Here is a 15,221-nt window from a genome sequence, read left to right on the forward strand (position 1 = left end):
TTCCAAAGAAAACATGTTTTTTTCTGACTCAATTAAAATTTTGTTCTTTGTTACTGATTAAGATACGAATAGGAGCAAGGAAATTCCTCCTTCGTATTTATATCTGCTTTTGTTTTGGGATTCAACCCCATTGCTATATACAGAGACCTAAGTTAAGAGGTTGTTCAATATTGGACATTATTGTAGTTTTTATCCACTGAGAAACAAAATACCTCAAATTTAAAATAGCGGACTTAACTTCACAAAATGTTTCAGATAGAGATTCTGTCAGTTCATAACTATAAATGTCAAGTTACTGATGATTGGGTATAGAATTGAGGTCGAAACAATTAAAAAATCCGAAAATTGGGAGGTACAGTAATATGGGGCCTGTATCAAATACTGGAGCAATCCGGAAAATTTTTAGCATAAGGAAATATTTTCTACTCACAACTCAAATTATTTTGCCAAAAGATTCACAATACCGAAAATCAGCATGTCACATTTTAATATAAATGCCATTTTTTTAATATAAATGCCTGAGCAGAATTTTAAAGCTATAGAATGCTTCCCTGAATAATTTACAGTTTTTGAGGTACTCACCCACTGTGCGCTGTATTTTTGATGCATATAAAATTATTTTTACTTTTCTAAAAACCATTATAGTAAATGTTAACATACTTAATGAGAGATTAAATAACCACCACTATGAGGTGGCGGAATGCGAGAGAATTTGTCAAAGAAGAGAAGCAAATTGAGAGCAATGGAACGAACGTTTGAAACTACATGAGATTAAAATTTGTATTTACGACAAGCGTACATATAATTTAAACGCGATGTTAAGAATTTGTGTATATATTCTAGATCTGGCTAAAATCCTTCACTTAAAATTCATTATACATTATACATAACACTTTTTTCAAAATTAACCCACAAATACAAGAAACAATTAGATAATATATAAAGTTCAACAAAAATGCGCATATATAAATTGGAAGTGTCCCTTAAATAGACAATGTAAAAATGTGGCCTAAAGTCCTTTCAAAATTTATTTTATATTATTATTAAAGTTGCTCAAAGATTGGAAAACCTATCTAAAAGGCTAACGTATAGACTATAAAAAATTAGAACTAAATTTATCAAATTGTATATTTAAACCCATTAGAAACTTTCTGGGACATTTAGTTATATAGAATTAGATGTTAATTCAGTTTCCTTAAACACTGTATTTGAATATATTATTTTCAGTACTTTATTAAGTTTACCTTACCCATAACAAATGCTCTTTGTACTCACCTGTAAAGAAAGAAGAAAATCGAGTTAATTTTTCACAATTGTAATAATTTAATTATATAAGAAAAATTAATGAGAGTGTTTATTGCTTTTACATCAGTAGGTTTAATGTTATGCAGAGACCAAAATTTTGCTATAAGTCCCAAATAACAGAACTTAGAGCTAACCAAAACCACCAAAATCAGTGGTGAAGGATAAAACACATTTTATCTTCAACACTTCTAAGTTTGTCATTTCGTTTGCAACACCTCGAAAAATACATTTTAGACTCCACAAAGTACATATAGATCAGCATAAAATTCTATATCGATTTAGCGATGTCCGTCCGTCTATCCGTCTGTGGAAATTTCTCTAGCTTCCGAACGAAATGAAGTAGGTTGATAAAATTTTGCTCAAATGTATATTATCTCTGCAGGAAATGGATCATGAAGGTTCACGTTTTGGATCATGAATTTTCACGTTTTGGTACAGCCCCCATATGATGGTACCTCCCGATATACAGTATTTTGATGATTTTAGCGACATTATTCACCGGAATTGTTTCAAATTTGGTATTTGAAGTTCGAAATGGATACTACAGCCTAGGACAGAAAATTGTCTGTGCAGGATCACGTCTTCGTATAGCCCCCAATATAACGGTACCTCTCAATATTCGGTATTTTGATTATTTAAGCGACATTATTCACCGGAATTGCTTCACTTTTAATATTTGAAGTTCTATATGGATTCTACAGCCTAAGATAAGAAGTTGTCTGCGCAGGACCACGTTTTGGTGTAGCTCTCATATAATGGTACCTCCCTATATTCGGCATTTTTATGATTTTAGGTACATTACTCACCGATTTTTTTTAAAGTTTCGCATTTGAATATTGTAATGGCTTATGACAAAAATTGCCTATGCAGGTCCACGTCGTCGTATAGACCCTAATATAACGGCTACTCTCGATATTTTTAAGATTTTAACTGATTTTTTAACGGATTTTATTTTTTGAAAATTGCCATATTAGTTCCAATTGGTGGAGAGTATTCAAAGTTCAGCCCTGCCGAACTTACAACTGTTTTACTTGTTTAATTATAGAACATATAGAATATGTACTGCTTCGGTTCATGTAATTATGATTGTCAAATATTTATTCACATATTTATTTAACATTTTCCAAGTTTCAAGTTTCATTTGCCCACAATATTCCTGACATATATAAAACGACTTAAAGGAAACATCCATGATGTGATGTGCATGTGTTGTTGGTGAAAAAAATATGTGCTGCTTTTAGTTTTAATACTTAAGTCTTCTTAATTGTAATCTTATTAGGGCCACATTCAAAATTTCAGTATAATTAATTTTACAAAAACGGAATTTTGGTTTGGTTTTTAAAAATACAATTTTTTTTTCTTAATTTTAATGAAGTTAAACTTTCTACAAAGTTGAAGTTCAAATGAACATAACTGTATTAGTAAAACTATGACTATAGTTGGGTGTTTGCCCAAAATATTAAATATTAAAAAAAGTTGATTTTTTAAAAAGGATTTAAATTGCTAGAATTTCAGGAATGTTGCATTAAAAAATATGTGAAAAAATAATTGAATGTTATAAATTCACAGAAACTGTATATTTTTTATCTTCGTAATTATATGGTTTCATAGGATTTTTTTTTTCTATACATATGTATTGTTTAACTATCCGTTCATAAATAATGTAGTAAATGAATATGAAGTCAGTTAAGTTAACGTATGTAAAATAATTGAATATCCAATTGCAAATTTTTTCTAAAAAGATGGTTATTTTATTTATCTTTTAGCCTGCACTCAGAATTAATGTGATCGTTAATTAAAATCTTTTTGAAAAAATCCATATTCAGACAATGCACAGAAACGGGATATGACAAAAGAATGGAAAGTATTAGATTTAAACGAATCAAAATATGAAGTGACTAGCAAATGCCCGCTATTTCTTTAGGGTAAATGTCAATGTCAATTTGTCATTTCGAAATATTCGCCGTAGACTCAAAAAGTATATATATTCTTGATCAACGTAAAATTTTAAGCCATTTTGGCTATGTCCGTCTGTTGAAATCACGAATATTAGCATTACGTTTTCGGTATAGCCCTATATAACTGTACCTTCTGATTTTCGGTATTGAAGGTTTCGGTCACAATTTTTTTAATTAAATTAGATGAAACTATACTAATGTGGTACTTTGTAGGTCTGTTCTCTCTATGCCAAAAATATATATTCAGGCCCATTGATTGGTTTAGCATCCATTCAACGGTACCTCCTGATTTTCGGTATTTTTAAGGTTTCTGCCACAGTTTCCAAACAATTTAGATGATAATATCGGTTTGGCTATGTGGGTTATTTTTTATTTAAATTAAAACGAGTTAACATATTCTACTAATTTCATTATTTTATTTTATTTGGAAAAAAATGGGTATGGAGGGTATGGAAAGTTCGATCCGCCCAAACAAATTTAGTACCATTTAGTACTTGTCCAATATTGCACATTTCGTAAATAACCTAAGTCTGATTATAATATTACAACTAACTAACTACTGAATCATTATTTTATTTCACATTGAAAAACATGGTGGTAGAGGTTATGGAAAGTTCGACCAAATTTAGTACCACTTAGTACTTGTCCAATATCGCCCATTTTGTATCTGGTCTAAGTCTGATTTAAGTATTACAACGTCCGAGTCTGATTTAAGTATTACAACGTCCACAAGTGGTTATCGTTGGAGCACACCAGAATTTAAATGTGAATAAATCTTTTGTGTCTCGTACCATCGCTTGTTACCGTGATACTTGTTGCGTAGCCCGACGTCAAGGAAGTGGACGGAAGAAAACAGAAACATCAGCTGAAATGGTCCGAAAAGTAAGGAAGCGACTTGATCGAAACCCGCGTCGCAGTGGTCGAAAAATGGCTCGTGAGCTGAACATATCGCAATATTCCATTCGGAAAATATTGAAAAATGAGCTCGGGGTAAAGCCATTGAAATTCAAAAAGATCAAGAACTTACACCAAAACAGAAAGAAAATAAACTCAAAAGAGCTAAAGAGTTGCTTCGCTTAGCCGAAAGTGGTGAACTACAGAATTTGGGTTTCTCCGATGAAAACAATTTGTTGTCCAGCAGTTTGTAAACAAACAAATTGATCGTGTTTACTTGCCAAAGAGGTCAGCTGAAAATGTGTACCTTCGGTTTGCCATCAGAACTCAAGCGCCAGCCATGGTGATGGTGTGGGCCGCCATAACAGCCGATCGTCGCTCTCCGCTCGTATTAATCGACCGTGGTATCAGAATAAATGGCGAATATTATGGCGAAAATATTCTAAAGCCTTGAGCACGCAAAATTTTGGCCGCAGACCTTGGACATTCCAACAGGACTCAGCACCATCGCACTTAGCACGCGCTTCCCAAGAATGGTTACAAAATGAGGATCCTCGCTTCATTTCCAGCGCGCAATGGCCCCCAAAATCTCCGGATACCTATCCGTATTATATCTGGAGTATTTTGGAATACAATGTTGGCACTAAAAATACCAAAGTTTCGATCACCTCAAGCAAGCGTTTCGCAATGGGCCAAAATACCGCAGAGCAACATTCAGGCAGCGTGTGACGGTTTCATCGGCCATTCAAATGCCATAATTCGTGACCAATGCGAACAAATCTAAATTTATTCTTAAATTTGATGCTATTTCCTACATTTTTGCTTTAATTCAATATAATTTAAAAAAAATAATTTATGGCGTTTGACTTTCTTGCAGTTTTTTTAATCTCACCCTGTATCTTTGATACGATTTGGTGTTTAAGTACCTAACATTTGTAATATGCATTCGACAACAATGATATTTGGATATCAGATACAGGCAAGAAATACATCTGCCAAATTTTATCAAGATCGCTTCAGATTTTTATATAGCTTTGATATACATCTTAATCCGATTTTACGAATATTGCCCCCATATATGTAATATCAGCCCAACTTAAACGGATTTTTTCATAGGCAGCCCAATTTTACCATTTGGTGAAACTCTGTCCGGTACATCTTTTGCTACAATAAACAATTTTTGGTATATTCCTTATCGAAGTCATATCATGCAATATTACAATGTTATTTGGTCATAGTTGGTATGATCTACTTCACATAAATTCTAAATATATATATATTTTTTGTTACGGGAGCTCTACTAAATACGCATAGCGGTGTAGGATATCATATATTCGGCCCGCCCGACTTTTGACCTTTCCCTACTGTTTTTTTGATGTTTTAATCGTCACAGACAATAAGAGACACATACGCTTGCGTATATATATGGTCATCTATGCCCTAATCCCAAATTCACCGAATACAAAGTATGGTACCACTTACTACTTTTTGTAAGCTTGTTGTATGCATTTCCACATTATTTCAATCCTATCGCCCAGCAATGACCTAAATACCAACATTTTAAATGTTCAGCTCCTTCCGTTCACCCATAACCAAATGAAGGGGTGACGAAATTCATGTAATACAAAAGAGGCCAGCACTACTATTCCATTTTATTACATTTTTTTCCAGAGTCACGAATGGTTAAATCACTCTTTTTTCATCAAACATTTTGATGGAGCGAAAAAATTAAAAGAATTGTAGGACAAAATTGCTAAAATTAATTACATAAAAAGCGTTTCTAAACTCCGATTTTTAAGAATTTCTAATTCCGATTTTTTTGGTACATATTCCCTCTCTAGGATTTTTAAAAATCCTACTTCTTTCTTTCTTTTATTTCAATAGATTTTTAATTTTCCTTTAAAAGTTGTGATTCTTTGGCACCCAATTTTATGTTTGAACCCCATATAACATGTAATTAAAATAAATTGAATATTTTGTAGTAGTCCCCAAGAAGATATACTGAGGGCGAGGGTGAGGGAAACATTGTTAAAATGACATAAAATTTAAGGTTTCGTGTCGTAAGTGGCCAGCAGATACTCAAATAAGCTTCTTGCATCTTTCAAAACTATGACAATCAAATGCTTAAATTCACATTTCAACGCTGCAAAGAGGAAGCTAACAACGGTTGACAAGAACATGGAGAAAATTCTTTTGGAAATATTCTTCTAATAAGGGGGTGAATAGTACACTGGAGACCGAACGACAGACCGACCGACCGAACACACCAACTTTGAAATGTTTCCTGTCACAAAGAGTTTTTGAAGCGTAATACCAAAATAATAACTCTGTGGCATATGTTAACACAAAGTATTACAGAGCACTTGTCAGCAGAGTGTCATATAAAAATAAAAGATGGCACTTTCCCATTCTATTTTCTGTGCTTCTTCTTATTATTTTTCTTTAGAGCAAATAACTGGAAAATAGCTTATAGCTACTTCAGAGCAAAACAGTAAAAGTTGTTTAACATAGAAATGCCACCCTTTAATTAAATGTTTCTTTGTCTCCCCCTTTTTTGTTTTATTTCAACAACAAAAAAAAACCTCACAAATTATTTACTACTGCCACTACCACAGATAAGGACAAATAAGGATATACACACTTGTCGAACAAGAAATTGTGGTTACATTCTAAAATTGTATTCTCCTGATCATAAATGGTAACCTTTGGAAGGGATAGCCTAAATAAATAGTAAAGGCCACATAACTCTCTTTTTCATTTTCGGTTAGGACCTCATTTAAAAAATCCCAATAACTTGTGTAATTGACACATGAGGAACTCCCATCCCCATTTGAAATGAATTTTTGTCAAAGTTAACCAAACCATAAATTACTGCCAGCAAAGTGTTCTGATGGAGCTAGGGTGGGTGGAAAATGGCTTAAAAAAAAACAAACAAAATTTGTTTAACAACCAATAGAACAAGCTGGAGAACACATCGAGTTTCAAAAGTGTTTCATAAATAAACAAAATGTTTTGGGGACAGAACTATCCCTACACATGTTATCAATGAGTCTGCTCTTGTTTCTTGTTCCGAAACGAGGTCAAAATATAACATTTCATTGTTAGAAGTATCGATTTCCTATTTAATAATTAATACAATTTTGTGGTTAGAATTCAGTGTAATTTTCAGAAGTGAATTGTAATACCAAAATGTACATTCATTAAACTCGTTCAAAATTAAGTTCGTCATTCCGTTTGTAACTCATCGAAATAATCATTTTAGACCCAACAAAGTATATATATTCTTGATCAGCGTAAAATTCTAAGACGATTTAGCCCTGTCCGTCCGTCTGTCCATCTGTTGTAATCCCGCTAGAGTCTAAACGAATTAAGATAGGAAGCTAAAATTTTGCAAGATGGGCTATATCGGTCCACGATATCGTATAGCCCCCATATTTTTTTTCATATTCATATTTTTTTTGAACGGAATTGTCTGAAAATCCACACAAGGAGTTCCTTGTGGGTACTTTACACCTCGGCAGAGAATTATCTATATAGGTCCACAATATCGTATAGCCCCCATATAACGGTACCCCCCGATATTCGGTATTTTGATGATTTTACCCACATTTTTCAACGGAATTGTCTGAAAATCCACACAAAGAGTTCCTTGTGGGTACTTTATACCTCGGCAGAGAATTATTTATATAGGTCCACAATATCGTATAGCCCCCATATAACGGTACCCCCCGATATTCGGTATTTTGATGATTTTACCCACATTTTTCAACGGAATTGTCTGAAAATCCACACAAAGAGTTCCTTGCGGGTACTTTATACCTCGGCAGAGAATTATCTATATAGGTCCACAATATCGTATAGCCCCCATATAACGGTACCCCCCGATATTCGGTATTTTGATGATTTTACCCACATTTTTCAACGGAATTGTCTGAAAATCCACACAAAGAGTTCCTTGTGGGTACTTTATACCTCGGCAGAGAATTATTTATATAGGTCCACAATATCGTATAGCCCCCATATAACGGTACCCCCCGATATTCGGTATTTTGATGATTTTACCCACATTTTTCAACGGAATTGTCTGAAAATCCACACAAGGAGTTCCTTGTGGGTACTATATACCTCGGCAGAGAATTGTCCATATAGGTCCACGATATCGTATAGCCCCCATGTAACGGTACCCCCCGATATTCGGTATTTTGATGATTTTACCCACATTTTTCAACGGAATTGTCTGAAAATCCACACAAGGAGTTCCTTGTGGGTACTTTATACCTCGGCAGAGAATTATCTATATAGGTCCACAATATCGAATAGCCACAAGGGGTTCTTTGTACACAAGGGGTTCTTTGTGAGCACTTTACCCACCGACAGAGAATTCTCTATATAGGTTAACGATAACGTATAGCTCCCATATAACGGTACCCCGCGATATTCGGTATTTTGATGATTTTAGCCACATTTTCCAATCGTATTGTCGGAAAATACACACACTGAGTTCCTTGTGAGTACTTTACACGCAGACATAGATTTGTCTTTATAGGTCCACAATATCGTATATCCCCCCATATATCGACACCTTCCTATATTAGATATTTTAAAGATTTTAAAAGAATTTTTATTGGATTTTATTTTTTTGAAAATTTTCTAATTCGTTTCAAATGGTAGAGGGTATTCAAAGTTCGGCCCGGCCGAACTTACTGCTTTTTTACTTGTTAAGTATTAGCAACAATATTCAGCAGAACTAATTAATCATTTAAGGTCCCGAGCTGGTGGATTTTCTCTAGATAAAAAATAAATTTAATGCCCACCATAAAACAGTACATCGCAATTTCAAGGTTTTGAATGTTTCGGATGTATTTCTAACCAATTTTTTTTTTAATTCTTCCACTCGGCATTGAAAAATGTCATACTTACATACAACATACAAATCCATTTTAGGACATTTGGAGTCGATCTTGGGATGTCCGTTCGTCCATCTGTCTTCAAAATTTTGAATATTCGTAACTCTTGTAAAATGTGAAATAAGAACTTGATTGTCTACAAATTTTGCACATCCAAATATTTTTATCCACCTAAAAATATGTTGGTGAGATGGGACACTTCTTCAAGTACCTCCCCCACTAAGGATCAACATTTTGCGAGATCATCCATGCGAGACCAGTCAGTGATTCTCTTCCCGAGATCTGATGTGAAAATGGAATTTTCAACTTAACACTTTTGATATCTCCACTATGTGGAACGAGTCCGAGATTTTCTTAATATTTCTTTCAAACATAAATATACAGGGTGAGAAAAAAGAACTGCAACAAAGTTAAACCCCATAATTCTTACATTTTTTTTTAAATTGTATTGAATGAAAGCAAAAATGTCGGAAATAGAATCAAATTTTAGAATAAGTTTAGATTAGTACGAATTTGTCACCTTTGGCACGAATTATGGCCTTCGAACGGCCAAAGAAACAGTCACACGCTGCCCGAATGTTGCTCTGCGGTATTTTGGCCCATTCCCGGCGAAGCGCTTGCTTGAGGTGATCGACAATTTGGTATTTTTTGTAGTGTCAACCTTGCTTTCCAAAATACTCCAGACACAACAGTCCAACTGATTGGTATCCGGTGATTTTGGTGGCCTGGAAATGAAGCGAAGAACCTCATTTTGTAACCATTCTTGGGTGGCGCTGTGCTGAGTACGATGGCGCTGATTCCTGTTGGAATGTCCAAGGTCTGCGTCTAAAATGTTTGCGTGCCCAAGGCTTTAATACACCCTCCAGAATATGTTCGCGATAATACTCGGCATTGATTCTGATGCCACGGTTGATTAATATATGCGGAGAGCGACCATCGGCGACTTGCGGTTTTCCACCCAAATATAAAGTAATCACACTATCACGGTTGAATTCCATCCCGAATAACTTTTTTCTGGAAAATTCTCACCAAAATGCTTTTTTACGCTTGTAAACAATATAATTAGCTGTCACTGGAATAATTTTAACAGCTGTCGGACGAGTGACTTATAAGTGACAGCAGTCTTAAGTTGATTGCAGTTTTTTCGTCTCACCCCGTACAACTATTTTAAATAAGTTGGAGGAAGAAGTCGATATAGTGTTAACTTGGGACGTTTTGAATATTGGCCCACATCTTCGACATCATCCCAATAAAAGGTCAATATTTTGAATAGGAGTAAGTCAAGTCAAAATATATTTTAATAAAGGGACATAGGAAGAAGGTATACATGTGTCGGCAAAACCGACTTATACTTTTTAACTTAATTTTTTTATAGAATTTATAAGTTACGTTTTAATTTTACAATATTTTTAAACTATCTCTGCTATCAAACGAGAAGGGACCATAAAAACACCCTCTGAAGCAAGCATTGTCGTCAACTGCTACTTAATTTACTTACAATTATGATATTCTGATATTCTTCTTCATATTTCAACTCTTTTTTTGCTGTTGTTGTTATTATTCCGTAATTTTTTGCATTATCTTATGTATAATATTTGCGTAAGTAATGGTCTACAGGAAATGGACGGTATTCAGTTCACATTATCCTTTTCCCCTTTCTTCTTGTTATGTTTTCTTTTTTGCTAACATCAGTTGTGTTTTTTTTCGTTCTTCTTATTCTTTTAATTTAAGAGCCTTTGGGCGTTATATAAAATAATCATAAAATAGAAAAGAAAAAAAAAAAACATCCGTTCATTTCAAGGGACTGTATCTATAATCTCTCACGGGAAGAACTTTATAGAAATTGAAAGGAAGCAGAAAAAATGTTATAGAAAACGGAAATCATAAGCATATTTTGAATGCTAATTAAATGTATTGGGTTGTTTTGTCGGTTTGACCAGTAAGTTTTTACAAAAAGCAAGCAACCAAGCAAGGGGGAGGGGAGAGACAAAACTTAAGTTATTAAAAAAGGTATAAAAGGCAATTACGTTGTGGGTTGTTGTTTTATTTTTCTTTACAACTTTTTTAATGAAATTCTCCGGGCTCTGCCTTGGGAAACCATTTCATTTTGTAATTAGATTAAAATCAATGAATATATTTAAGAAATTACTGTCCTTTTTTTCCTAATTTGGGGTAAATTGGGGTAAAATTTTATGTAAACTACCCTTGAATGTCTGAGTCATGTAAAACATTAGTCATGCTATGCTAGGAGGAATATTCTGTGCCAAAATAATAAATAAAAATTACCGCATATCTCGGATGTATAAAAAACTAAACCCACAAAAATCATTCAAATAGAATACGATTTAATAAGCATCCCATTTCATTTTTTAATTTCCTTCACAGCGATGTTATAATACAATTTTAAAATATAATAAAAATCTGCGCTACTTAATGCTATCAATTTAATGAAATCTTGGCTATCACTTGATATTTCTTTGTCCATAAACCTCCATATATTATAATGAAATCTTGGCTATCACTTAATATTGCTTTGTTCATTAATCTCCCGATATGATAAGTTAATGTTCACAACATTAACATCAAATGTAGTACGTTTGATGTTTCGGTTACATCTCAGGCATCGGGAAGTGCTTTTAGGCTCAGGAAATATCCCCAATTTGCAATTGGGGTGCGTTAATTCTTTCCAAAAAAAAAATTATGGGTTTCGAAATATATTACAATTGTTTCAAAATATTTAACAATCGTGGTGGAAGACAAAAAATTGACTTGTAAAAAATATTCGGAAAGGGTACATGTCGACGAATATTAAAATAATTTTATTTTCTAACGGGTAGTACCGAAAGTTCCGTCTTAATGTTTTTTTTTTGCTTTAATCTTTGAGATTTTGAGAAAGTTAACAAGTCGGGCAGGGCCGACTTATTTTAAACAGATTTAGTAGAGATAAAAAACAGAAATTGTTCGAAAAGAAAAGAAGAGACTTGATCGAAACCCGCGCCTCAGTGGCCCAAAAATGTTTGGAGTTAGAATATCGCAATATTCCATTCTGCAAGTATTGAAAAATGAGCTCAGAACGAATATAGACTCAAAAGAGCTAAAGAGTTGCTTCGCTTGGACGAAAGTCGTGAACTGCCGAATTTGGTTTTTCCGACGAAAAAACATTCGTTGTGTAGCAGTTTGTAACAAGAACTCTAGCGCTGGCCATGGTGATGGTGTAGGCCGCCATAACAGCCGATGGTCGTTCTTCGCTCGTGTTAATCGACCGTGGCATCAGAATAAATGCAGAATAATATCGCGAAAATATTCTGGTGGGTGTATTAAAGCCTAGGACACGCAAATATTTTGGGCGCAGACCTTGGACTTTCCAACAGGAACCAGCGCACAATGGCAACCAAAATTTCCGGATAGCAATCCGTTGGACTATTGTGTCTGGAGTATTTTAGAAAGCAAAGTTGGCACTAAAAAATTCCAAAGTGTCGATCATCTCAAGCAAGCGCTTCGCCGGGAACAGGCCAAAAAACCGCAGAGCAACATTCGGGCAGCGCGTGACGGTTTCATTGGCCGTTTGAAGGCCATAGATTGTGCCAAAGGTGACCAATGCGAACAAATCTAAAATTATTCTAAAATTTGATGCTATTTCCGATATTTTTTGCTTTCATTCAATAAAATTAAAAAAAAAACTTAAAAAAAAAATTATTGCAGTTGTTTTATCTCACCCTGCATTCGAAATCGACTTAAAATATATATGGGAGGTATATCCAAACCTCAACAGATTTCAATATAACTTGGAATTTTTTTATACCAAATTCCATCACATATTCTGTAATGGAATCGGACATACATATCGTGTTTAGTGTATCAGATATGTGAAATCGGTCGAAAACATATATGGGAGCTATATGCAAATCTGAACCGATTTCACTATAATTTGACAAAATTATTTTTGCCCCAAACTCCGTTACGCACTCCAAATTTGAAGACTATATCTGTAATCGATCAATGGAGACGTGCATTCAAAAACTAAATTTTTTGGAGGCTACTCCGATTCTGATACTATTGACCGTCAATCACTTTAGTTCCAAGTGTCATTTCAAAAATTTATATAGCCTACGTTACTTTCAGGCTGTAGTAAATTTTGAAATTTCCAGGAATATCTGTTAGGCAGTTTTTGAGTCTATAAATTACAAACAAACAATCAAACGTACAAACATTTTCTAAATATCCAAAATTGGACCGACTTTCACCATTTCATTTCAGTACCTATTCTTTGTTTACAAAACTACGGTCGGACATACATAAATCCACTAAGAATGTCATTCTATGAATATCATCAAAGGGAACTATGTGTATATTTCGTTTCCTTTTGGAAAGACTTACAGAATTACCACATAATGAATTTATTAACTAAATTTTGGGTCCTGTAAAATTTAGTTAATAATTGCATTATTTGCAAATCAAGGATTTGCAAATTATTTCATTATGACAGTACAAGAAGTATAAAAGAGTTTTTTATTGTCAAACTAAAATTATTACAATAGTCAGTGTTATAGTTTATACCTTCAAATGTCCTAGCTCATATTTCCCTTTATTTATGGGAAGAACTATTTTAATGCTGTTTGTATCAATTTATAGAATTAATTTTTTACTAATTATATATCAAAATATGGAAAAGTCCCATTTGGGAAAATACGGCATAATCCTTGCTTTATTAAAGTATGTTTTTTGTATATATCAAAATAATTATTTCATTCATAAACGAAACAACTTATTCGGACTAGAATTTAATTTGCAATCTATCGCATTGAGTGTCATTGCACCTTTAACAATAGATATAGCCTTATTAAGAGAATAAACATTAACAAACCCTACTACAGGTCAAGTATCCTTTTCGAATGTCAGTTTTTGTTTTGGGGTCGAATAGAAACTTTTCATGCTGTCACCTATGTTTGAAGCGGGCATTCAACTGAATCAGTTGAATTCAATTAATGATATTCGAAAAATCATCCACTTCTCTGCCTTTTCAATCAATTTAATTCATTTTCAGCAGCAGCAGCAGATAAATGATGTTTCTCTAAATGTGACTACTTGAACAACAATTAATTTGTCGATTGGCTGGCTGTCAGTTCGAGGCGGGTGGAGGTGGATGGGTGACTCTTGAGTACATGTCTGAACATCGTTCAAATATGTCAGTCAGCCAATATGGCAGCGGTGCCTGAATGTGTAAACATTGTGTGTTGATGACACATAAAATATGTGTAATATTTCATTGATAAATTATTGTTAGATAGCAAGTTGTTGTCGTTGTTGCTTTGGTTACAATTGTTTAGTGGTTGTACTCTTGTGTCGTTATCACACAAGTTATGAGGCGAGAGTGAGAGAGAGAGAAATTAAATTGATTAGATAAGGAAAAAAAAAACGTTAATCAATTGTTGTATCATCTAGAGCACATTAAAAATTGCTAAAGCACGCAGTACATCGGCAGTCGGACGGCATCGACATGACAAACAAAAATACATATTTAACTTCAATCAATTCAAAATAACCATTGCTGGGGGAGTGCATACATATTTATGTACGACATACATGACAAATTTGGAAAATACCATGTAAATCCCATTTGTCCTACTAAAGGGAATCACAAATAAAAATATGCTTAAATATTTACATTGTAGTCAATTTTCGACTTGTAATTGTGCACATACGTATGTAGCACCGAATGTGCCATTCACATTGTACTTACCATCTAAAAATTTATCAATTTTACGCCAAGGGCTCGAAAGGTCTAGCAAATATTTACTCATGTCAACACTGACAAATCAAATGATCAATAATTGAAATTGCTTTTTTACGTTTTGTGGTAAATATAAGAAATAAAGAAATTTTAATATATGAAAAATCGTTTTTGGTTTAATTTGAAATTACTTGAGTGCTTGGGAATTGACTGACTGTTTTGTTATTTTTTATAAATTTTAAAGTTAACGCTGCTCCGCATGGGAAACCCGTAGGTAGTTATACAAACGTTATCTCAAAGTCACCGACATATGGTGAATGGAGTGGATCGTAGCTTTTGTGTATTGACATTTAAAAAATATGTTTTTTTAACAAAATTAAAGGAAAAATAAGGACTTTAAATAAAAAAATCTATGATTTTTCCTGC

At 33.7% G+C, this 15,221-nt stretch overlaps 1 protein-coding gene across 9 annotated transcripts in view; it reads right to left on the reverse strand.

The window, feature by feature from the left end:
- Positions 1 to 15,221, reverse strand: part of LOC101889617 (complexin) — a 636,740-nt gene that overhangs the window by 81,074 nt on the left and 540,445 nt on the right. The window contains exon 1 of one of the 9 annotated variants that reach the window (XM_059126572.1): positions 14,805 to 14,963. The exons of the other annotated variants lie outside the window; for them this stretch is intronic. Within the exon in view, the coding sequence (XP_058982555.1) occupies positions 14,805 to 14,865 (61 nt within the window). The 5' untranslated portion in view covers positions 14,866 to 14,963. Of the gene's footprint in view, positions 1 to 14,804; positions 14,964 to 15,221 lie in introns of those variants that run through there. 9 annotated transcript variants of the gene reach the window in all.

This window comes from Musca domestica, unplaced genomic scaffold (genome assembly GCF_030504385.1).
Source record: "Musca domestica strain aabys unplaced genomic scaffold, Musca_domestica.polishedcontigs.V.1.1 4, whole genome shotgun sequence".
Lineage (NCBI taxonomy): Eukaryota > Metazoa > Arthropoda > Insecta > Diptera > Muscidae > Musca > Musca domestica.